The 24640-nt window shown below is 29.7% G+C and overlaps 1 protein-coding gene across 1 annotated transcript in view; it reads left to right on the top strand.

Annotated features, from left to right (window-relative positions):
* Window positions 1-15090, top strand: part of LOC142322423 (cysteine-rich protein 1-like) — a 72559-nt gene extending 57469 nt beyond the window's left edge. The window contains exons 2-3 of the mRNA XM_075361488.1: window positions 9084-9236; window positions 14852-15090. Coding sequence (XP_075217603.1) covers window positions 9084-9236; window positions 14852-14892 — 194 coding nt within the window. The 3' untranslated portion in view covers window positions 14893-15090. The remainder of the gene's footprint in view (window positions 1-9083; window positions 9237-14851) is intronic.
* Window positions 15091-24640: the final 9550 nt, after the last annotated feature.

Genomic DNA, 24640 nt, shown 5'->3' with positions numbered 1-24640 from the left:
TTTTGTTAATATAATTGTTGGCTGTTCTTCGGATTAGTTGTGCGATTGGTTAATTATTACGCATTTATATTATTAAAAAGCAGTCTGTTTATTTATAAAATGAGAACTTTCTTTTTCCTTTTTAGCCTCCGGTAACTACCGTTCAGATAATAAATACTTCAGAGGATGTATGAGTGTAAATGAAGTGTAGTCTTGTACAGTCTCAGTTCGACCGTTTCTGAGATGTGTGATTAATTGAAACCCAACCCACCAAAGAACATCGGTATCCACGATCTAGTATTGAAATCCGTTTAAAAATAACTTCCTTTACTAGGACTTGAACGCTGGGACTCTCGACTTCCAAATCAGCTGATTTAGAAAGACGCGTTCACCGCTAGACCAAGCCGGCGGGTCTATCTGATTTAACAGCATCAATTTCCATGAAAAACATTTCGCTTAAAGAAAAGAATTTATCAAAAGATTTCTCCCTGTCGTACTATTGACGTGATCTTGAGAAAATTGACGTAATTTTTCTCCAGTCTGAAAAAACAATATCGTTTAGTGTTGTAAATAATTATTGAAAAGCGAATTTAAAAAAATAAATGTTATAAAGTATAATGTTAAAAGTTTTAGGTCGGATCTTCTATTTTTAATATTACGTATGCAAATTATGTCGTTAAAGAATTTTTATAATTGACCCTGGCGTAGCCGGCGTCAATACAAGTATAATAAACATCCCGCGCCACGGTTACTGAGGAATTTTGGAGTAAACTGATTCCCGGTTGTCTTCTTTACTGAGAAAATATTTCATTACTTAAGTCCATAAAAATGACGATGTTCAACTGTACATGTGGCACTTTTATTCGCATAACATATATAATATAGCGGCTAACTAACGCTTTTTTTACCTGGTTCACGTGCATTTCAGCCGTAAGAAAGACCGCGATATTAAAGCAAAATAATTAATGTACTCTTATCCCTAAAAACTTTTTCTTGGGTCTGTCTATTATATTCACCGCCCCTACCGATAGGGGATTGCTGTAATGTATGGAAAATATTATTCGTTCGGTAGATACGTTGACTGTAATTCAATAAAGATCGTCTGTAATAATGGGTTTTCTTTTATAGTCGTTTTTTTTTTTAAATAAATTGTTAACATTCGTGTTTCTAATTCTAAATATTTTCTACGAGCGTTTTTTGTTGTTAATTGTGAATCCTATATTAAAAGTGAAGAGTATAATAACAAAGCAGTCTATTTCCTTTTTTGTTGTTTTTCATTTTAATTCCGGTTGTTTTTTTTTGTGTTTTATAGTACTTGTTTTCCTAAATTAAGTTGGTAATATTTTTCTTTCGTTAAAATTTAGTTCCATTATGCGGTTTAATATTATTTATTACTGTATTTTGAGATTATAATTTATTAAAATAAAGATAAATTATATATATTTTAAACGATTTTAATTTTATAATGGTAGATAAATAACAGCGAAATGCGATCTGAAGTTAATGTGCGCTCCTACTGTGAAGGGTTCCTCTTACACAGTGCTAATTAAAAAGAAGTCTTTTGCTCGGCACTGTAGCTCCCCTAGATAATAATTAGCTAATGGCACCTTCCACTCCTTTCTCGTCCTATATTCGAGGCAGTCTACGTATTCATCAGACGACACGTTACGTATTACAACACAAGCGTTGTATTTCGTATTTCTAATCGATCGCTACTTGTTTTTATTACATTTTATTTCGTTTTTACGTTTTAGTTTTCTATGTTAATTATAAATTTACCTTTAACGTTGAAAAGCCAACAACATTATTTGAATTACGCACTCCTCAATTCACGGGCGAATCCGGTTTGTTTGAAAGCACTTTACTGCGTAAGGCCTATTTAATGTAATCTTTTTCACGCTTTGAACCGTAAATGTATTTATTGACATCAGACATTCTAAAAGTTATGATTTATTTTTTATAATTGTGATTCCTTGTAAATGTGGAATCGAGATGTTCAGCAGGATCATTCGGTCGGCTACTGAGCATATTTTCTGATCATCAGGCTACATTAACGGATTGACCAAAAAAGGATGCTTGATTTGAATGTCCCTGCTATAAGAGGAACTTTAAATACGAATATCTATCCTGAAAAATAAACCTACATATATATAGGATATAGATATATTCTATATATATATATATAGATTATTTGTGTATATATAGAGTTTGTAAGAGTATCTGTTTAAAAGGACTTGAAGGCTTAGTTTAATTCCTAATAGTTATCTGATAACTATTCCACCCTCACGGTTGGGGCTTTTTGTTTAGCCATCGTGTTTGGATCGGTTTCTTGACAACTTTTGTGAGCAGAATTTTTCTCACCGCACTACATTTCTTACAAACAAGGGACAACAATTCTGACAGACAATTCCTGAAAAATAGTTACCGTTTACCTTATGTTTTTATCAGTGAATACATTACAAAAATAAATTAAAATGTTCCCTCTTATTGTTAGAACATAATTTTTATTTCCTTGTACGAAGTAAAGGAAGTATTGGAATCGCGAAAAATTTCGGTTCTCATATTTCAACGGAAATATCCATTTTGATCATCCCTAAATCCATTTTGACTAGTTTCGGCGTGACGTCTGTACTATGTATGTATCTCGCATAACTCAAAAACGATTAACGGCGTAGGATGTTGAAATTTTGGATTTAGGACTGTTGTAACATCTAGTTGTGCACCTCCCCTTTTGACCAAAAACGGCTTGACCAAAAATGTCCAAAAAATCCCAAAATCCCCAAAAATTGGATTTTGGACTTTTTCTTAACTGCAGTACTAAGCCCTCATTGAGAGTTTTTCGACGATATATCATAAGTGGTATTTATTTTCATTGTTTCCAGAATTATAGCTAAATAAAACTTTAATTAATGCAATATTTTGATCTTACAAGAGGAAGGCACATCGGTTCGAATTCGACTTCATTTCCCTTTTCTTTTTTTTTAACTTTTATTTTTAATTTAAGTATATTGATTTATTAACAATTATTAACCCGGGATTGTAAATTTTTTTTACAATAAATAATAATTCAATAATAACAATAAAATGAAAATCAGAAGTTATTAGTGAAAAAAAATGGTATGTACTTTTAAAAATGTATATGTTTAATTTAATAGGCATTACATATATGTATATGTAATACATTTGGTGAAACATCTGATTATTTAATATTAATTGAAAATCATAATTTTGAATCGTACTATTTTTTGGATTTTGTAATCTAAATTCTGTTTAATTTTATTTAATTATTCTGGACTTTTATCTACATTAAAATTAACTACAAACTGAATGAAAAATAGACCCCCACAAGAACAACATGTACAGTGAGGTATACATGCTCGATCCTTGATAAATCGCAAAAAATTCTTATCTTTTAGTTCATTATTCCTGTGATATTTTCGGACAATATTCTCCCTATTAAGTCGGAGTTTATCATTATTTCGTTTATTTGTTTTTTGTTGCAGATCATTTAATCGCTCTTTGGTTTGATATAATTGTTCTGATCTTAATTTGTGTACACGTGCTGTAGTTTTCAAATTTTCTCTCTTATATTCATCATCCTCTCTTAATGTTTTTATTCTTTCTTTGGTTTTAACATTTTCCTCTTTATATTTATCAGCTTACAATTTTTTTATTCTTCCTTTGTTCTTAACATTTTTTCCCTCTTCATCTTCATCTTCTTGTCGTTTTTTTGAGATATATTTCTTCGTTTTATCCATCTTTTTCCTGTATGATTGTTTCTTTTTCATTTTTGATTATTCACCAAATAATCCAATAATAAAAACTGGATATTTTACATCGTAAGATCGAGATTAACATTTGTAACCAGTATACAGGAGTGCACTAAACGGAATAGTTTAATTATTATTAATTTTTATTTATACGACACACCAGAAATCTGTAACTTTTGTTAATCAGCAGGTTACGAAGATACGAATAATACTGATCTAGTAATACGAGTAATAAAGGGACTTTACTCTGTTGTAATATTTCAAGTAAGATTGTTAATTTAATAATTGTATAACTATTTGATGTTAATAAAAACTAATATTTCAGCAATTGTGAAACTGTACACTTTATTAAAGAATTGAAGGATCGTATCTCACTTTCAAATGAAGTAAGTTTAAATGAAGAGCAGCAAAAAATGTGTATATATTATTTAATAGGCGTACAAGGAAGTCATGTGGTGTCCACATCAGATTTTTTAAAATGAAAAGTACATAAAGTTTTATTTTATTAATAACTTCTGATATTTTTTTATTATTTTTTTTTATTGTTATTGAGTTATTATTTATCGTAAACTTTTTTACAATCAGAGGTTAATAATTATTAATAAATCAATATATTTAAATTAAAAAAAAAGTTAAAAAAAAAGGAGATCTGATTCGAACCGATGTGAGAATCAGTATCATTCCCCTTGTAAGATCCAAATATTTCATTAATAAAACTTTATTTATTTGGTTATAACTCTGGAACCAATGAAAATAAGTTCCACTTATGATATATCGTTGAAAAGCTCACAATTTGGACTTATTACTGTAGTTAATAAAAAGTGAAACTCCAAATCAGGGATGGTCAAAATGGATATTTTCGTTGAAATCTGAAAACCGAAATTTTTCGCGATTACAATACTTTCTTTATTTAATTCGTACATGGAAGTAAAAATTGTTATTAGTATTTATATATACGCATAATTTTTTTTAGAAATATTTATTTTAATTAATACACAAAAAAAATATTTCATAAAAGAAAAATTTCAACTGACATTGACCAAACCGATTCCTAAATTTATTTAAACTGAGTAGAGTACGTAAACTTTATTTCTGCTAGTGGAAAATTTTTGGCATTTCATTAAAGATTAGTAAAGTTCTGAATAATCAGAGGAAACCAAAAATGGGTGTATTATGTTGTTAAACATATTTCATCGTGTATGATATATAAAAGCATGAAAAAAAAAATTTCCCATTTCGATTACGAAATTGCACGTATAAATAGTATAGCTTAACTGTTGTGTAGCTCTTTTGTGATATTAATGGTATTACTAACATAAAATGAATATTTTTAAGAAAAATAAAACCAGTTTTAAAAAAATTACACAAAAATGTAGAAAAATGATGTTTTTAATTCTTTATTTTCGACTGTTTGAAGTCTGTTCAAATTAAAAACGAATGACGTAATTTAATAATCTTTAATTAGGCGCAGACTTTAAAAGTTAAAGGAAAATTTAAGAAGTATGATCTGTTTAACAAATAAAAAACGGTCACAAAAACGCAAAAAAGTTTAGACTTGCTAAAAATAAAAAAAATATACTTAAACGGCGTTACAGAATGTGAAATAAGGCTACCTGAAAATTTTTTAATATGCATTGTTTTATCAAAATATCGTACCCTGTGCTCATATGTAACGTAGACCGGTTTACTGAAAATTTTTTTTATATCTTTTCACCAACATAATCTTTTCATTTCCGAATAAATAAACGGTGAAATTGTTTGATTTTTGTTTACTTCTGTTAAAAAATCATTTCGGTACGATCAATTCGGATATAAGATATAAAGCAAATTTGAATACAAGATCGTGGATACCGGTGTTCTTTGGTGGTTGGGTTTCAATTAGCCGTACATCTCAGGAATGATCGACCTGAGACTGTACAAGACTACATTTCATATATAATCATACACATCATCTTCTGAAGTAATACCTTACGGTAAAAACCTTTGTTTTCCGTCTGTCTGTTTTTCAGAAAAATTAAATGCCTTATTTCTTGTTGCTGTTGAAACTAATACTTTTACTAGAATAATATAGAACAGAGAAGGCTCTTTGGCATTTATTGTTTTCTTTATAGCGTTAGTTCAGAATTATACCCCAAACTTATCAGTCTTCTTTCATGAACAGACTATACTTTTTTTTTCCAAGAGGTGGTGGAATCCCATTTACGGGTGCCGAAGCAGTTTCGGACTCGCTAACAGGATTCACAAGATAGTAAAAAAGGCGTATGTATTCCTGCGCACTACTGACTAAACCTCCACCCCTGGTGACCCACCCCTCTTGGGGATAGCTAGTAATGCATTACTTCAGAAGGGGGCGTAAGCGCCCACACACACATTCAGACAACGAAGCAAACAGCAAGGCACATACACACACAACTAAAAAAACCATCACAAAACAACACCAAACACGCTTGAACCAAACATACCAACACATATACATCATCCGCGTACAGACACACGCACACCAACTCTCACGACACTCATACTTACCATACCCGTACTTACATGCCATCAGCTTTAGCTCGGAAGTGGGGGAAGCCCCCGGGACCCCAGCCGGTGGAGTGACCACGGCTTCAATGCATCCAGCTGACCCCCACAAGATCGGGGGCTCTCTAGACACTCGCCCGCATGGACAGACTATACTAAATGATAGATACTGATCAAAATATTAATGTGTGTGTGTGCACGAGATAGCGCTCTTGTCTTATCTGAATGTTTATTCTTCCAATTTAGGTATTAAAGGGTGTCCATAGAGTCTTTCCATGACTACAAATAAACTATTATTGATCGTGGTGGTCAGGGAGTGGGATCATCACACTATTCTTTTGCCGTAAAAGGATTCGTTCAGAAAATCTCGAATTCTAGTAATCCCCAATGTGGTGGTGCATCATCCTGCTGGAAAACCATCCTAGGTTACAATTCATTTAGTTGAGGTATAGCAAAGCGTTGCAGCATATCCTGGTAAATTTTTGCTGTTATTGATTGCTCAATGGAAAAGATCCATATTCCCTTTTAAAATTTCACTGCGCAGTAATCGGTGATTTCGATTTGTGATACCACAACACACGTTGTGCTTTCTCCTGTATAGATGCCATTTTTTTTTAAATTGATTACTATACCTTCTACTCTCTCTCTACTACCAACAAACCAATGTAAAAAAAAATTGATAATTTTTTCTTTCTTTTGTCACAAACTACACAGCTGTAACTGTAATAGTTTTTTTGTAATCATGGAAAGACTTATGGACATCTGTATAATAGATATAAATTAGCAGGTATAAAATTAACAGTTATAAATGTTAGGGAGTCATGAAATTTTTGGATGTAACATCAGTATGATTAAGGCTAGCCCTGTTTAAACATGCATTTAAGCATATTATTGATTACCAATTTTCCATCGTTTCATGCAGAACTTCATGGTTCATACTTCATAACATTTAACTTATTATAAAATCTCAGAATGTGCATCGCTTGTCGCAAAACCACATTCTACACATATTACTCTCTTTACAGATAGAGATAAATATTTTGTTCAGTTTGCATTTTATAAATTACACTAGGAATGGGTAGGAGCACTTCTCCATATTAATGTAGAATAAAACTACAGGTTGTGTGATTAATAAACAGGAGCGATGTACTTACTACTCAAAAATATGTTTAAATAATTTAATTGTTAAATCCTTCGATTTTTAAACATATCAATATTTTTATAGTAGAGAATTAACAAAAATCAATCAGAATCACATTGATAAACAAAATACTTTTCTTTATCTTTAAAAATGTTTTCTATCTAAATTTTTGCACTTTGGTTATTGATTTCTCTCGCTATAAAAATAAATGAAAAATTTATATTTTTCTCTTCTATGATGTAAATTATGTCTGCTCATTACTTTTACTGTTACCCTGCAATTTTACTTGTATTATCACTTTTTTTTTTAGTTGTTTAATAAATTCTTTTTATGAAATCTTTATTATAACAATTTTCAATTAACTAACTAACCATACAATCCTGTGGGAAGTGATGCAAAAAGATTTGTACTACATATTATATGTAGAGGCACACTCCCGTAGGATTATTTTTTAATGACACATTATAGTAATCACCTCTAATGTAACTTGGGAAATCAGACAAATTCAGTCACTCACTCTATTTAGTTTATTCTCCTCATTTTCATATCATCTGTATACAAACTGCCTATTTGCGGTCTGTAATGTGTTGTTTAAAAATGCAGTGGTGTTATGTTTTATTTTATAAATAAAAAGATATTGCTGAAAATATGTGAATTCTTATTTCAAATGCATTTTAGTGTAGAAAATAGCTTCAGTTACGAAGCTATTTTATTAAACATTTGTTTTTCAAAATATATTTGTAAATAAACTTTTAAGAAAAATATATTTTATGATATTTTTTTTAAACGTAAACTAGAAAACAATTGAAATATTTTGTAATTTTTTTTATACAGATTTCAAAAAAGGAGGAGGTTATTTATTATTTTACATTATGTGTTATATTTTAAGTCTTGTTTTTTACCAATGAATCGAATTTGATGATTTTTTTTTACTTGACAAAGAAAGTCTTTCTGGTGGTCTTGTTGCAAGTTTCTCCCAATAACTTAGAAAAACAATTTTTAAACAAAAATTTACGTTGCCTACATAGAAGATCTTTATTTATTTTTTTTAAAATTAATTTGTTATCTTCAGTGATTAATATTGATTTTTATTGAATTATAAAAAAAAAATAACGTGTAAAGCAACACTACTTTGATCATGAAAGAATTTTTGCATGAAAATTATTGGAAAACTTAGGTTAAAATAGAATACATCTTATACTCCTGTGTTTCAGAGAGCTTTAAATTCATGCTCAGTAGCAATCATCTCTCTTCTCTGGTTTTTATCAAAGCAGATTTTTCAGCTTTGCTTTTAATGCTAACAACTTTTTTTATATTTGGTCAGCATATTTTGTTGGTCTGTAAGTATTTAAAATTAAAATATAACTAAATCTTATTAAAATTACTATCACTAAGTTATTTAAAACGGTTTTTTTTTAAAAGTTGAGTCTAATTGTCAGTTGAAAATGACCCAACAAGAGTTTTTCACCCAAGGAAAACTTGAAACTGAGTTTGTGCTGATTTTAAGAAGTCAGAATTTATAGAATAATTTAAAAAAATAATTTTTATTTTTTACTGCATTCATTTTTAAATTGTTTTGGGTAAAATATATGTAATATATATAATATATATATTTGATTTTGAATGGTGCTTTCAACAAAAAGTTATTTGTTTTATTTATTTTCTTTCAGCTGAAAGAAAAACGTCTTTAGGAAAAGATTGGCATGGAAGTTGCTTACGATGTGAAAAATGCAACAGAACTCTTGTACCTGGAAGTCATGCTGAACATGAAGGCAAACCTTACTGTAACCAACCATGTTATTCTGCTTTATTTGGCCCTGGTGGTAAGCGCAACTACAGATAATTTTTTTTTTTTTTTTAAGTGCCAGTTCATTAAAATAAATAATCCTTTAACAATTTTACCAGTTATATTTATTATTGATGTAGTTAAATAGTCAAACAATATGTAACATATACATTATTAGTTTTAGCATTAACTTTGGTAATGATACATGGGATAAACTGCTTGCATCAAAATAAATTTCTTTTGTTAGAAATTACTTAGTCACTGCTGTTTATCTTACTAAATCACAAACTTGTTTCATATTTGTGACTGTTTCCTGTATGTGTTAATACCTGATTGTAGTGAGTGTGGAAAATATTCAGGAAATGGATATCATTTAATAGATTAGTTAAAACTAATCTATTGATTAGTTTTAACTGCAGGAGTAAAGAAAACAATTGAGATCTGCATAATACTGGTGTATGATATGACCAAAATCATAAAAAAAAGTGTACTAAAAAATGTTTCTTAAATTATCTATATATAGAGTTTAGAAAAATAACTTGCTGTATGCTGTGGTCAAAAATAATTATGCTATCTAATAATACCAATGTATTATAACTAAGTACATTAAATAAAATCAATTACGTGAATGGGAATTACATACAGGTTATGATCAAACACAGTTACTCTCAGTACAAAATGAAAGATAAGAATCTTTGATAGGTTCTTTTATTAGCCTGGAAATGCTACGAATAAAACTAGTTTACTCCCCATTGTATATATTCTCTGTACAGCATAGAGAGCTTTTATGTTTACAACTTTTTTCTCTAACTTGACAAAGTAAAGTAATGCAGTAGTTTGTCATTTGTTTTTTGGTGTGATAAAACATTAAGTAATTAGAATTGTTTTAGCTGTAATACGACACAGTCTTGAAATATATTACACACTACAAATTCATTATTTAGTTTTTGTTTACTTCTACTGCTGTCAGAGTAATGAGAATGTTTAGCATTACTCCATTTACACGTGTTATTCCACCTTAGTCTTTGAATGTTAAAATATCTAAGAGAGAGTTTTTTTTAGCATTATTGAAAAATAACTGACTAATGAAAGTGCCCCAGCAACAATTTAAAGAAGCTACAGAAACAATTAAGTCTGTTAGGAAAACAAGAAAAGAATGGAGGCAAGATAAATTAAGTTTGAACAATTTGAATTAGATTGAAATCAGGACAGTTCGGTATTCCAAAAATTGAAGATAATCTTTTTGTGATCCTGCTCAAGGAAAGAAACTGAACACACGTTTTAGTTTGGCAAATTATTTTTTGTTATTACTCTAATTGAAAATTAATATCCCTCACAATTTTAATGGAGCATCTAATTTAGCTGAAATTTTTTATCTATTTTTTTAAGAGAAACCCTTCAAAAGGTTAATAAAAACCTGAAGAAACAAACCCTAATCGAACTGGAACATTCAGTCAAGAAGCAAAGAAGTGTTTTACCAGCCTAGAGAATGTAATGTAAAAATATCATTTTTGTAAAACCAAAATTTATAATAGGCATATCTACAGTACAAAAGCTGGCAACCAGTTTGTCTTTCAAAGGAGTTGTATGACTTGGAGCATTCCTTGGGAACATAAAAAGAATTTTTAATTCTGCAGATTCATGCATTCCTCGCACGTTCACATTTTCATATAAATACTTAGGACATCTCAGTTGAAGAGGAAAAGATTTGTTTTTAGAGCGATTAAAGCATTTTAGAAATAACATTGAAGTATCTCAAGTGGAAACCATCCTGCCTTAGCTCGATAATCATGGTAGTCATTTATCAGTAGAAAATATAATTATTGCAGGTAGAAAGGAATTGTGATGTTGATCATAATTTTATACACTTTTCACCAGCTTCAACCCTTTATGTAATGTTCTCTGCACTGTTAGAATTTACACTTAATCAGGAATGTGATCTACATATGAAAATGCAAGTGAATGAAAAAATTTCATTAACAGAGCTTTTCTCTGTTAAAAAATTAAAAACATTCTCGACACAATAATTCTGTTGGTCGTGCTTTTTCGGTTGGCTATAAGACATACATGTTTGACCTTCCTAGTAGTATCACCAGTGTTTTCATTGCAGAGACGTTTGTGATTAACAAGGCCTTAAATATATTTAACCCAAAATTCCGACACGCACTTGTTTGCTCAGATTTCATGAGTATCATGCAAACCATTAGTGATAGGTATTCCAGACATCCTGTTTGTAATATACAGTCTATATCATCTCTGAAATGACTCAACATAATATAACTGTGAGGTTCTACTGGATCCCCATCCGTATTGGAATTTCAGGCAATGAGAGCGCTGATTGTTCAGCAAAAGAGGGTTGTTCAGAGTCTCCTTTCACTAATCGCATTGTTTTGAATAGTCTTTCCAGTTTTTTGAAGAGTGGTTCGTGATGAGTGGCAGAGTGAATGGAGTGCTACAATCAGTTATAAACTTTGACCAGTAAGGACACTGTTTCATCCTGGAGCTCTTCATGTGGGAATAACCATCGTGAGGAGGTTTATTTGTCATTTGCAAATAGGGCACACTAGGCTCATTCATGGATATCTGAAGAATCAGACTGATGCACCTGTTTGTGTTCGCTGTGACTGCCAACCGACATTACACCACATACTTGTGGACTGTGTTTGTTATGCATTGGAAGTTTAAAGTAGAGACTAACATACGATGTATCAGTCAACAGTGTATCAATATTATCCTAAAATCTCTTAAGACCGTACATTTGGATTCAGAAGTTTGATTAATATTATAATATGCTTTTGCTTTTTGGCATTCAATAATGTTATTGCTTTATGTTAGATTTTTAATATTGTTTTTATTTTGGTGGGTTTCAGTTTAATTTTTAATATTCATATATTTACAATATAAATATCATATCCAGGCGCTGATGTTGTGCACCCAGTCAAAGAGAAAAAAAAAACTCATCAAAGGGGCTGTAATAAACAGGCCGTTAATAAAATATTTGTAAATCTGAAAATACTATTAAACAGAAATGGAAGAAAAAATTATTAAAATTTGTCAAAAATAAAAGAGAAAGAAAGGCAACTGAACAACTATTACTGAAAATTAAAGCTACAGTTTAATGTATTTCAAGTCTATAGCTATAAAGAGGAAACAATTGAGGAAAGTGACAGTGAAGATTCACATTTAGATGAAAAGATTTTATACAACAATGATGAAATTGATGATATTGAATCTAAAATGTTGTTAAATAATTATGTTATCACAAAATATAGTTTTGAACATGTCCTTTGTAGCAATTGGAGACATGAAGAATTTTGTGGAGGGGATTTCAGGGGAAATAAAAGTGTATGATTGTAAAAATAAAAAAAAAATAAATTGATTTACTTTTTTAAAGCCCAATTACTTAAAGATTTACATTTTGATTAAATAATACCATTTTAAATATAGGTTAGTTATTTTTGTTGCACAGTTTTGTTTCACTGAATAATATTTCAACAGAAGATTACAGTTTGTTAGAAAGTGCATGAATTTTTTCTAATTTTAGGCCATTTCCAAATTAGGACAATTTTATTTTTACGTTAATATAACTTCTCAGATTTGAAATTAGATTATATTTTATCTGTTTGTATAAGTTAATTTGTCTTTTAAAATGATAGTTTTCAAATTTTTGAATGTAAATAGGCTAATTTATTTATGTATGCATACTCATTTAAAATTACTTAATAATAAATAAGACGATAATAAAATATTGAATTTAATAGTTATTATTGTATATGACATTGCTCCATTGCATGCATGAATTTACAGGTTGGGGAATACCTTGCATAGAAATTTATATTTATTTTATTACTTTTCATGCCTGCAGTAGTAACTTTTAAATGTTTGTAATATCAGTATAACAGTAAAAATGCAAACGTAAACAGTATAAACAATGAAAATTCAGTTAATATTAACTGAAATAAGTGTGTAAATCATAGAAATAAATAAATTTTTGGTTCTTACGCTGTAGTGAATCTTTTTTTTTAATTGCATATAATTCCCAGCTCTCCCCTGTATTGAATTGCACTTTCTGGGGCTTTAGTACCATTAATTTTAGTAAATCAGTGCAAATTGATCCAAAATTACTTGATATATTTTATTCACCATGAATTGTTTTTTCTGAGTTGGAATTACAAAGGCATAGTATGCCCAAAAGGCAGTTAGGTATGTTGTGCAGCCGTAAGGAATTTTTTGCTGGAAAACTCTCTGAGTTGAATTCACTGGCAGTCCTCTCTTCCAGATACCATAGATGCAATGGCTCTTCAGATATTAACATCCTCAGCGTTGGAAACCTAGCAGGATCAGACGTACACCCACATAACCAATAATAGGGTAGAAGGGATCAAGGATAAGATAAGGAAAAATGGTGACCAGTGAGAAACACATCCCCTCAGATTGACAGTCAGATTCAGGATTGAATTGAAGTTATGATATTCTGTCTTGAAGGAAATTTTTCAGTACTTCATTGTGTCCAAGAAGTTTGGAAGTTCTTGTTAGTTCAGGTCCCTTATGCCTCTTTCAGTTATTGAAAATTCAAATATTATGATACACTGTCTTCGTTTAAAGAAGGAGGTCTTCACTTCCTTCAATTTAATATTTGGTGGGCCTTGCAGTTATCATTTTATAGAATTAATTATTGATATTTATGAAGATAAAAAATAGTTTTTTTTGTGTATATTCGTCATATTCCATTGTTTAAAAAAGGAATCATGCAAACTGATTGGTTTGTGTCTCATTTTTTAATGATTTTTATCTGTTATAGTTTTACTTATTACATAATAATGGTATTGATTTTAATAATGCTTGATACAATTAAGCAAAACAAACAAAATTTATAGTAACAATGATAAATACTGTGAAATTTTTTAATTTTCATCATCCTTTTGTATATCACAATTCAAAGACCTCTATCCTTTTTCTCTCTCTTTTTCCTGTTATCCATGTTTTATTATCATAAAGAGCTACTTTACACACATTCAAGAATTTCTTTCCAGTTCTTAGATTTGTACTTGATTTAATACTAGCAAAATTATTTTTTCATGAAATATTGGTTGCCCAATTTGTTTTTAGACACTGTAACTTTGTCCATCCTTTGAAATTTTACTACCTGACTAACAAAATTCAACAACTTCTGGTACATTGTCTTCTCCTACTATTGTGTAAGATTCAATTCCAGATTAATCTTTCTGTCTTGTTACCATTGTTTTAATCTTATTTATTTTCAAACTGAATTTTTCCCCTAGCTAAAAATTCATATAATGCAGCATTTCTTCTAACTCAATTTTAGTTTCTTCCAAGAGAACTTCCTGGTTGGTTCTTTACATTAAAATTCAAACTTCACTAGTTGTATGGTTGTATGTACAATTGATCAAATTTTAAATCAACGGAGAACAAGTCGTCTCAATATTTTCAGAATCAGAAATGGTCTTTCTTCTTTTTCTGCTCTTATTACTGCTAATTGATTCTTGGACCGATTAAAAATAATTCATGTTGTCCTATATTTAAGTCTGAATATTTTTAAAATTAGGTAGTTTCTTTGTAATTTAAAAGATTCTCATTTAATATTTTTTTCTGTATTCGATAATTAAAATCTAACATTTTTTTCTGTTTCAGGTTTTGGCCGTGGTGGATCTGAAAGTTATGTTTATAAATGAACATTTGTAATTGTTTTTTTTTAAACAATTTAAATTTTACATACCTCATCGAATGATGTAATTTTACAAAATGTTATATTTTAGTTGTAAGAAATTTGGTAATATTTAATATTTTAAACCGTTTTCATTTACATTAATTTATTTGAAAAATATATTTATAAGATTTTTCAAATCAAAAAAGGAGAAAGATATATGAAATTATTTTCTTATATTTATTAATTTTTTAACCTTTTTTAAATTACTTTTCATGGTGGTATGCTGTAACGCACTTGTAAATGCCATATTTACTTTTTTTGAGCACTGAAACTTTTTAATTGATTTACCCTTGAAATTGAATTTGGTCTGAATTCACAGTTTTGCATACATTACTGTATAGTGGAATTTCTTGAATCACATTTAGATCATTTGTGATTTACTTAAATGGTATCATATGTATGGATAAGATATATCGCTGCAAATAAATATTTTATTTTATACATATTCATAATTTTACATTTTATAAATCATTTCAGGCTAAGTATAATATTACTTGATCAATAAAAAAGAGGTATATAAACGCTTATTTTATGCGTACTTACAAACACAATAGTGATGTAAATACATAAAGATTAGATAAACAGAATTTATCTAATCAACTTTATTCTATAATGATTAAATTATCAAATAAAAAACAATTAATTGATAAATATTTGAATATGTAGTTAAGTGCTTGTTAAAAACTTATACAGAAAATTTTGTTTTATCTAATTTCAGTTCTTTAAAAGTTCAGCAGACTAATGTTTTGGTTTTTAACGTTTAATTTTTAAAATAAATTTGTTTGGATCATTTAGATGTCATAATCAACAGTTAAAGTAAAAAATGAACCATAATAAGGTCCCTTTTTATCGGCTGAAATATTATGATGCTCAATGGAAAAATATTTAAAATTCTGTTGAATAGAAATTATGTTTGGTTTGATATAAATGAATTTTGCTATTTTGTAGAAATAAATGTCCAATTATATTTTAGTAAAATTGTTTATTCATTAATAAAAATACACAGAAATATTAGAATTTTTAATTTACAGTAGATCTGTCTATAAGTTTCATATTTACCTGGCCCAGAAAAAGATCAGACAGTCCATTTTTATATTCTGAAAATTGTTTAAATTTCTTGAAATAGTCCAAATATTTAATAATATACTTTATATGGGAATTTATTCGATAGTGTACTCTAAAGTTTATAGAAAAAAAGTTAATATTTTTACAATAATCGACGAAAAATTAACTTTTTATTTTAAGTTCCCTTGCTAAAGGAAGACTGGATATCTAGACTGTTGTTTCCCACAGAAAGTAGTACTTTCATGTGAGCAACATGAAAGAACTTTCATGTAAGCAACATATTTGTTGCTTAAGATTACATGCATGTAGTCAAATGTTTAAAGCACAAAAGCCATCCCCTAATTTTACTCTCGCTTGGCAACCAGGGACTGGCCAGAAGTTGTCATTACTTTCAAAGAAAGCAATTTGGACTGATGTCTTTTGTACTTCACAGGTGCCTTACTTCCATCACAATTATTCTGAAGACTGGAAGAAGTAGTTAACATATTAATTTATCTCAATCTTTGTGATGCTGTATATACATTATTTTGTGTGAGCAGAGTTAACACTTTACTTCTTTTTAAGTACAAATTTTTGTGATAAAGATTAAAAATGGTTTTCAAACTTAGGTCTCTTTATTTTTTATTTATGTAGATTAAATGGGAGTAGTTCAGTACAGTGTGATGCAATGATAATTTATCAGTTGGATAAATATTTGCATTCCCTTAGTACAAATTGCCCTCAGTAGAAAAGAATTATTATTATTATGACGATTAATATTTATTTAAAATGAGAAAGAAAAACAAGCATTACTGAATTTAAAGATAAATATAATAAACACGAACAAAACTTAAAATTTCTTGGGATTATAATTGATAGATTTTTATGAGATAAGTATGATTATGAATTTTAAATAAGCATGTGAAATAGTAGATGCTTTTAAAAAAAAATTGCTAAGTTGAATAAAAACATAATTTCATTCTGGTCTTTACAATGAGAGATTGTTTATTGAGTGGTTCAAGTTTTACTTTCTAAACACACTCATTTAACCCCAGTCACTTTAGAACAGGCTAGTAAAGAAGTATTAAAAACTTTTTGATATTTTATTCTGGTTAATAACATAATTATCAGTAAGCCAGTAAATTTTGCTACTCTGTATGAAGTCCTTTTATCATGAAAAACACAACATTGATTTCCTCTCGCATTTATTAAAATATTTTCTAATGTAAACTATTATTCACATGTCTTAATATTAATCTTCTTTCAATCTGTAATGATTAGCTGGTTTGTAATAACATGATATTATATATGATGAGAAGATAATATCCACTTTCAACAATTTGTACATTATATTTTATTTTATTGTTTTTACACCAAACTTCATTAATTATTGTGAATCTAAGTCTATAAACTGCTCATTATTCACATCATAATAATTAAAATTCTTTTTTTTCTTTCAAAATTGTTGACAAATGTATTCTCTTAATTGAACATCTTGTGTTCGTACATCGTAAACATCGTAAAAAAATGGTGAAGCATCCTTCAGTTGTGTTAAACTTTAAGTTGTAAGATTTTTCATGATTAGTACCTAAAAAACAAAAGTTAAATACCATAGTAATGAAAATTAATTTTTTTAAAAACTTTTGTGCAGTCAGTATCCAAGAAATGTTCATTAAATTTATATCAGTTGAACTCTTTATTTTTTTTTTCTGACCAGTTTCAAGCTCTTCTATAAAGAATTTCCAGTGATTAAATTTAACTTAACTGTTACATTAATTTTTATTAACATAATAACTGTTAAGCTCTTACAGGAGAGAGAGAATGTATAATATCGGTTATGATCGTAGACTTGGCATGCCAGTATGTAACAGTATGTTAGAAGTTTAAACTCCTGTTTTCTAAAACTTACATTTCACATCCAACTTATTCTAAAAAAAATTTCCATTGTTACTATTATGGTGGAGATGAATTGTTTAGTAGCTGTTTTAAGAAAACTTTTACAACATTCTCAAGTTACATGCATAGAGAGAGCCAAATACATAACTTTCACTTTTTTACATTTCTGTCAGAAAAAAAGATTAAATTTAACAATGTTAAATATAAAAAAAATTATTAAAACTCAAATGTTAAACTCATATTTACTAAATCATAAAAAAACTGTAAATCATACTTCACTATTTACAAATTAATATTAGAAGCATGTTACATTTATGGTAATGTGTTAATATTTTTAAATTTCTGAAAAGAGCAATAATTCATAAAATTATAGCTAAACAGAACTAATAGACCCTACTGAATTGAAGTATTATAAGTGATTCATAGTTTCAAAATAGAAATTGATTCCTCAATTTATACTTTATATTATCTATTCTAATCTTTCTTATGATTGTGATGCCTGTAAATTAGTTGAAGTACAAGAAGTGCTAAGCTCTCAACGAGGAATGTAATAATTAACAAAACAAATCGATAGAGAAAAACAAATTTATTTAATGACAGTGAAACTGATACTACTTTTCAACATAATCTCCAGCAACACTTAGACACTTGTCTCACTGTTTTGTGAGCTTTCTGATTCCTGCAACATAGAAGTATTTATCTTGCTGTTTGAACCATTTGTGTACCGCTTTTTTGACTGCTTCGTTGTCATCAAACATCTTGCCGCATAAAAAGTATTTGTGCGAGCCAAACAAATGAAATTCAGATGGGGCGAGATCTGGGCTCTAAGGAGAATATGGCAACCCCTCCCAACCAAACTTAAACATTTTTTCCGTTCTCTGAGCAATGTGGGGGCATGCATTGTCATGCATGAGAATCACACCTTTCAAGAGAGCACCCTGACATTTTCACCTTATCATGGATCTCACTTTCTGTTGCAAAATGTTAGAATATTACTATTCATGGTACATTTTTCTTCTAAATAAACTAAAAATTGGGCCTTGCGAGCTCCAGAAGACTGCCAACATCATTTTACTGGCTGTTGCTGAGCTTTGAATTTTTTTTGGGTGAATCCAGCTGTTTTCACTCAGGACTTTGCTGTTTGGATTCATGCTCAAAATGTTTTATCCGTGTTTCATCAAACACGGTGAGTCAAATTTTGATTCACCTGTCTTCATGAATAAGATCATTTATGCAGTTTTGCTGTGCAGTAGTTGAAATTTCAACTGGTCTTCTATAGTGATAGAGATCAGTCACACTTGTTCTGCTGGAATTAAACTGCTCCACCCGATTTCATATTTCTGTGATTTAAACACTTCACCATATTGTTTCAACATCCTTGAGTGAATTTTGCCAGTTTCACACCTTCTGATAGCAAAAGTTTTATCACTGAACATTGCTCTTCTGGCATACACGTACCAAGTGGAGCTGACATTCTGAAATTAACAAATGCGGTTATTAATTATTATCGAAGATCTGATTAAATGTGTTCCAAAGGTTGCCAACTTGACCCTCAGAAAGTTTTATTTTAATTGAATAAACTGTTTTTATATAAGTTTGTCTCATTAATTATTGAATGTTACTTATGGAGTTCTTTGAGAGTAATAATGTACAGCCAGCCTCTGATCAACAGCATATGATTGGTCATGACATGCAAAAATGATGTGTTAGTATTTTTGACTCTTTGAGAAAGGCAACTCAAAAACACTGATAAGCTTGGTATTGGATCTTGTTATTCTTGAGAATGGCTAATTTGTTTTCAGAATTGACTTGTGATTAATGATTGATCATTTACAGTTGTTATAGGGCATCTAAAGTACAACATAGATGAAGTATCCAGTACGAAATAAAAAATAAAAAAAATTGCAGATTATATTAAAATTAATATAATTTGCAGTTATATTTAATTATTTTATAATTTTAAAAACCCATGATGAAAAAACCTTAAAAAATCTGAAATAATTAAATAACTGTACAGGGTTATCATAAAAGAATGGTGCAGTTTGGAACATGGTTTAAATTAAAACAGAATTACTTACAGTTTGTTTTTTATTTTTCAAATTTGTTGTCTCAAACATTTTTTACATAATTAATAAATTTCAATATGTGCGCCCTTAGTCGCTCGACAAATGTTCAAATGATACTCAGCTTCTCCAAACATTGGTTAACATTTCTTTGTTAATGGTTGTCATTGCTTCATTAATCCTGTTTTTTAAGCGGTTTAGGTCGTGAATTTTTTCTGTATAAACAACGCTTTTGATGTACCCCCACAAGAAAAAATCACAAGCTGTCAGATCTGGACTCCTTGGAGGCCAAAGTATGGGTCCTTGCCGGCCTATCCATCGATCTCCAAATTTTTCATTCAAAGCAGCCGTGACCAATGCATTGAAATGCGGGGAGCACCATCTTGTTGGAAATGAAGTCGATGAATGTTTTCGAGTTCATCCAGCTGAGGAAATCAATAATCAGTTATCATGTCAAGATACACAACTCCACTAATTGTTTTTTCAGCAAAGAAGAAAGGCCCTGTTACACGATTTTTCATCACACCACACCAAACATTAACTTTAGGCGAATCGCGTTGTTTCTCAATAATTGCGTGTGGGTTTTCAGAGCCCCATATTCGTGAATTGTTCTGTTAACACATCCATTCGCATGGAATGTAGCTTCGTCTGTAAAAATTATATCATGTAAAAATGATTCGTTTTTCACTTATTCTGTCCAACATTTCAACAGCGAAATTGTAACGTTTTACAGCATCATCGGGTTTCAATTCCTGCAGTATCTGGATTTTATAAGCATGTAATTTCAGATTTTTACGTAAAACTTTGTGAACTATTGATTTTGGAATACCTAATTCGTCGCTTTGACGGGGGATGGACTTCCCAGGACTTGTAATTGCCGATTGTCTAATTAATTCAACCGTTTCGTCTGGTACACTTGGTCTGCCGGTTTTATCTGTTTCTTAACCGATCCATTTTCTACGAATTGTTTGAACCAACGTGTTATGTTATTTTTGTGTGGTGGATCTCTTCCGAATTCACGTCGAAATGCACGTGAACTAAAATTACGGATTTTAATTCAGGTATCAATAAAACACACTTTGCTTTGTCTTTATCCGAGAACATAGTAACTCACTAAACTCACCACAACAATACAAGAACTGACGTTGTGGTTACAACTGCTGTAAACAAACTTTTGGGTTGGAGCCTTTCCGGGATACCAATATAACATCTAGAAATTTCCCTACAATCTTCCTATGAATTACTGAAACCGCACCATTCTTTTATGATAATCCTGTATTTTTATCTTATAATGCTCTGTGACATTGTGATATTGTTTTTAAGAAAATCAAATGTAAGATTTTGATTACCTGTTGTGCATGCCTATGATGATAACTATAGCTTATCTATGTAGTTTATGGGTCACGCACAACAGTCAATCAAAATATTAAATTTTATTGTTTTAAAAACAATATTACAATGTCTCAGAGGATTATAAGATAAAAATACAGTTATTTAATTATTTAAGGATTTTTTCATCGTAGGTTTTTAAAATTTTTAATTTTATTTTTTATTTACTACTTTTTAAAGATTAGTAAACTTGTGCCCAACAGTGGGACGTTTATAGGTTGATGAAAGTATAGTATACTAGATCGGCGTAAATTATTTAAAAATCTACATAGTAATGTAAGTTAAATGACTTAGAAACATTCAAAAGTTGTTTTGAAGAAACATAACTACTGTAGCACTCCCAGGCGGCTTATAACTGTAAAACTAATCTAAGAACCTGCTCTGAGGTGATACGTATGTAATGTAAAATCGGCCCAGCCATGCTCTGAAGTGATACCTATGTAATGAAAAAAAACCACATCAAAATCAGCCCAACCGTTTTAGATAAACAGGGATACTGCATTACTGCAGTACCCCCTGCTGGCCCATAACCATAAAACTAATCTAAGAACATGCTCTGAGGTGGTGATACATTTAAAATACAAAAAACCGCATCATAATCGTCACAGCTGTTTTAGAGAAACACATCTACTATAGTGCTCCTTGGTGGCCTTTTCTTTTTCCTGTTTAGCCTCCGGTAACTACCGTTTAGATAATTCTTCAGAGGATGATATGTATGAGTGTAAATGATGTGTAGTGTTGTACATTCTCAGTTCGACCGTTCCTGAGATGTGTGGTTAATTGAAACCCAACCACCAAAGAACACCGGTATCCACGATCTAGTATTCAAATCCGTGTAAAAATAACTGGCTTACTAGGACTTGAACGCTGGAACTCTCGACTTCCAAATCAGATGATTTGGGAAGACGCGTTCACCATTAGACCAACCTGGTGGTCTATAACTCCTTGGTGGCCTATAACCGTGAAACATGTCTAAGAACCTGCTCTGAAGTAACCTATATAATGCAAAAAACTGCATCGAAATTGATCCAGTAGTTTTTGAGAAACATTTTAACACACAACTCTTACCGCAAATGCATATACCATCTGTTCCATTGTAGGTAATAAGTAATTATAAATATTATATTTACATTTAATTATGTTTAATTATAATTTCATTTCAACTTTACTAATTACTGGGTTGATTAATGTTGAAAATAAATCATATCGAAATAAAGTAATGATAACATTTAAACATTAAATATATAAGTACCTTCTGTAAATATAATATCCATTTAGTGGTAGAGAATGGGGGTATATTTTCTGAATTATTATGGGGTATCATCAAATTTTTTCAAGTTTTTACAGCTAAATTATTTACTTTAAACAGTATAAATTTGGCCATTTTTAAAATCTCTCCAAAGTTTTTCTAAATTCAAAGCAGCGTGCATTTCTGCATTAAATTAAATCTGGGAAAAAAACCGCAATCTGTGTACTATAGTTGTACTTGTGAAGAAATAATTTATTGCTGTAAATAACAATCTTTGATCAGCATATCTGGGATTATAGTTTTTAAGTTAAATTAATGAATTTTTTGTTTTTAAAATTGTCCACAGCACCCACCATTTTGTGGTTAATTTAAAGGCTTACAATATTGGTTATTACAATTCTGAGTTATTCTGTTACTTTGTCATGTAAAAGATATATCAGTGTTGTTCAGTCTGTTTTATTTTCAGATGTTTTTAATTTAGTAATTCCCTCTAGGTCTGACTTTTATGTATCATTTTATTTTTATCATTATCATAAAATATCATTTAGGTATCTATCCAGCATGTAATTTTTATTTTAAAATATTGGTTCAGAAATTCCCAGCAGAGTATGGCATTTTTACATCTTTTTTTTTAATTCTCACTTGGTTATCACCTTTTATAAATATTATTTTGATAAAAGTATATTTTAATAAAAGTATGAAAATAGAAATTGATATAAAACTATTTATAAAAAACTTGTAATTAAAATTTCTAATATGAGAAGCAATTTTGTAGTTTGTAATAAAAATTTTTTTTGTAAATTATTTTTTTGGATTTTCAATATTTTAAATTTATTTAAACATGCAATACAATTCATCCTGGTGAGTGGTATTAATCATAATGGTAATAGTCATAGATTTTCAATGGGCTAATAAGTGATTATCACTCTAACTACTGTAAATATATTTATACAACTGTGAATGTACAAGTTCCATATCTCAATTTCACAGATGACTGAAGATGAACAACTTTAGATGACTGAATTTCACAGATGAGGGCATTCATTTATTTTACTTTCTGCAGTTTGTTAAAAATTTTGTTTTTTCTTCAAGTATATTTCTTCAAAGCCTTCTAATGTGTGTTTAATTTTTTTCTTTCTTAGAAGTACATGTATGTATGTACAGTGGGGCCTCTCTTAACCAAGCTAATTGGGGGTGTTACCAGGTCGGATTACAGAATCCGCGGTTAACAGAGACCTTAAGTTTTGTTCTTAAATTCAAGCAACAAACCATATTAATATCAAATTGGGAGCAGAATAAGCCGCGAATGAAAAATTATTATTAATTATAATTATTAATTTATTATATTTATTTATTATTAATTTTATTTTACTGTATTTATTATTATAAAATCAATAGTTACTAATCACTTTCACATCAACTCACATAAACTTAGTGTTTTAACCAAGAAGTTTACCGCCTTCTTTTGTCTTAACTGAGTAACATGGTCCATAGTCATTACTGGTGCAATCACGCCAGTTTCATACTACCATTAAGTCAAGGAAAGAAACATCGTTTCGTTGTTCTAAATATTGAAGCACTTTTGTGAGAAATGCAGTCCCTTCATTGTGACTATTTTTTTTTAATTTTCATCAATCGGTTCGTCTTTGTTTACCTCTTCTGTCAAAACTTTCACAATCTTGTCATCATCATAAATTTTAAATGTTGGTTCCCTTGAATCCAATTCTAACCAGTCTTGCACTACATTTTCATGTCTCAATATATTTTCTAATAAAGCACAATGGCATAGTACACAAAATTTTCTGATTGTTAACCTGCTGAATTTCTGGTGATATTTTTCTAAATGATTTATTGATTGTTGTTTGATAGATTGAATTCCATGATTCGGTCAACATATAAATTGCATGTTTTATGTTCAATGTCTTTAGTGCAGGTGTAACTTGAAGCTCTGATGCTATAATATGAGATAATATTTTTCATTTATAATAGTTTTTTATTGCTCCTATTACACCCTGATCCATAGGTCAAAAAATGGGGGTGTCACATTTGATGGAAAAAAGTTGTCTTAATGT

Source organism: Lycorma delicatula, chromosome 3 (assembly GCF_047948215.1).
Source record: "Lycorma delicatula isolate Av1 chromosome 3, ASM4794821v1, whole genome shotgun sequence".
Classification (NCBI taxonomy): Eukaryota; Metazoa; Arthropoda; class Insecta; order Hemiptera; family Fulgoridae; genus Lycorma; species Lycorma delicatula.
The sequence above is the reverse complement of the archived record's forward strand: the minus strand, read 5'-3'. Positions and strand labels throughout refer to the sequence as shown.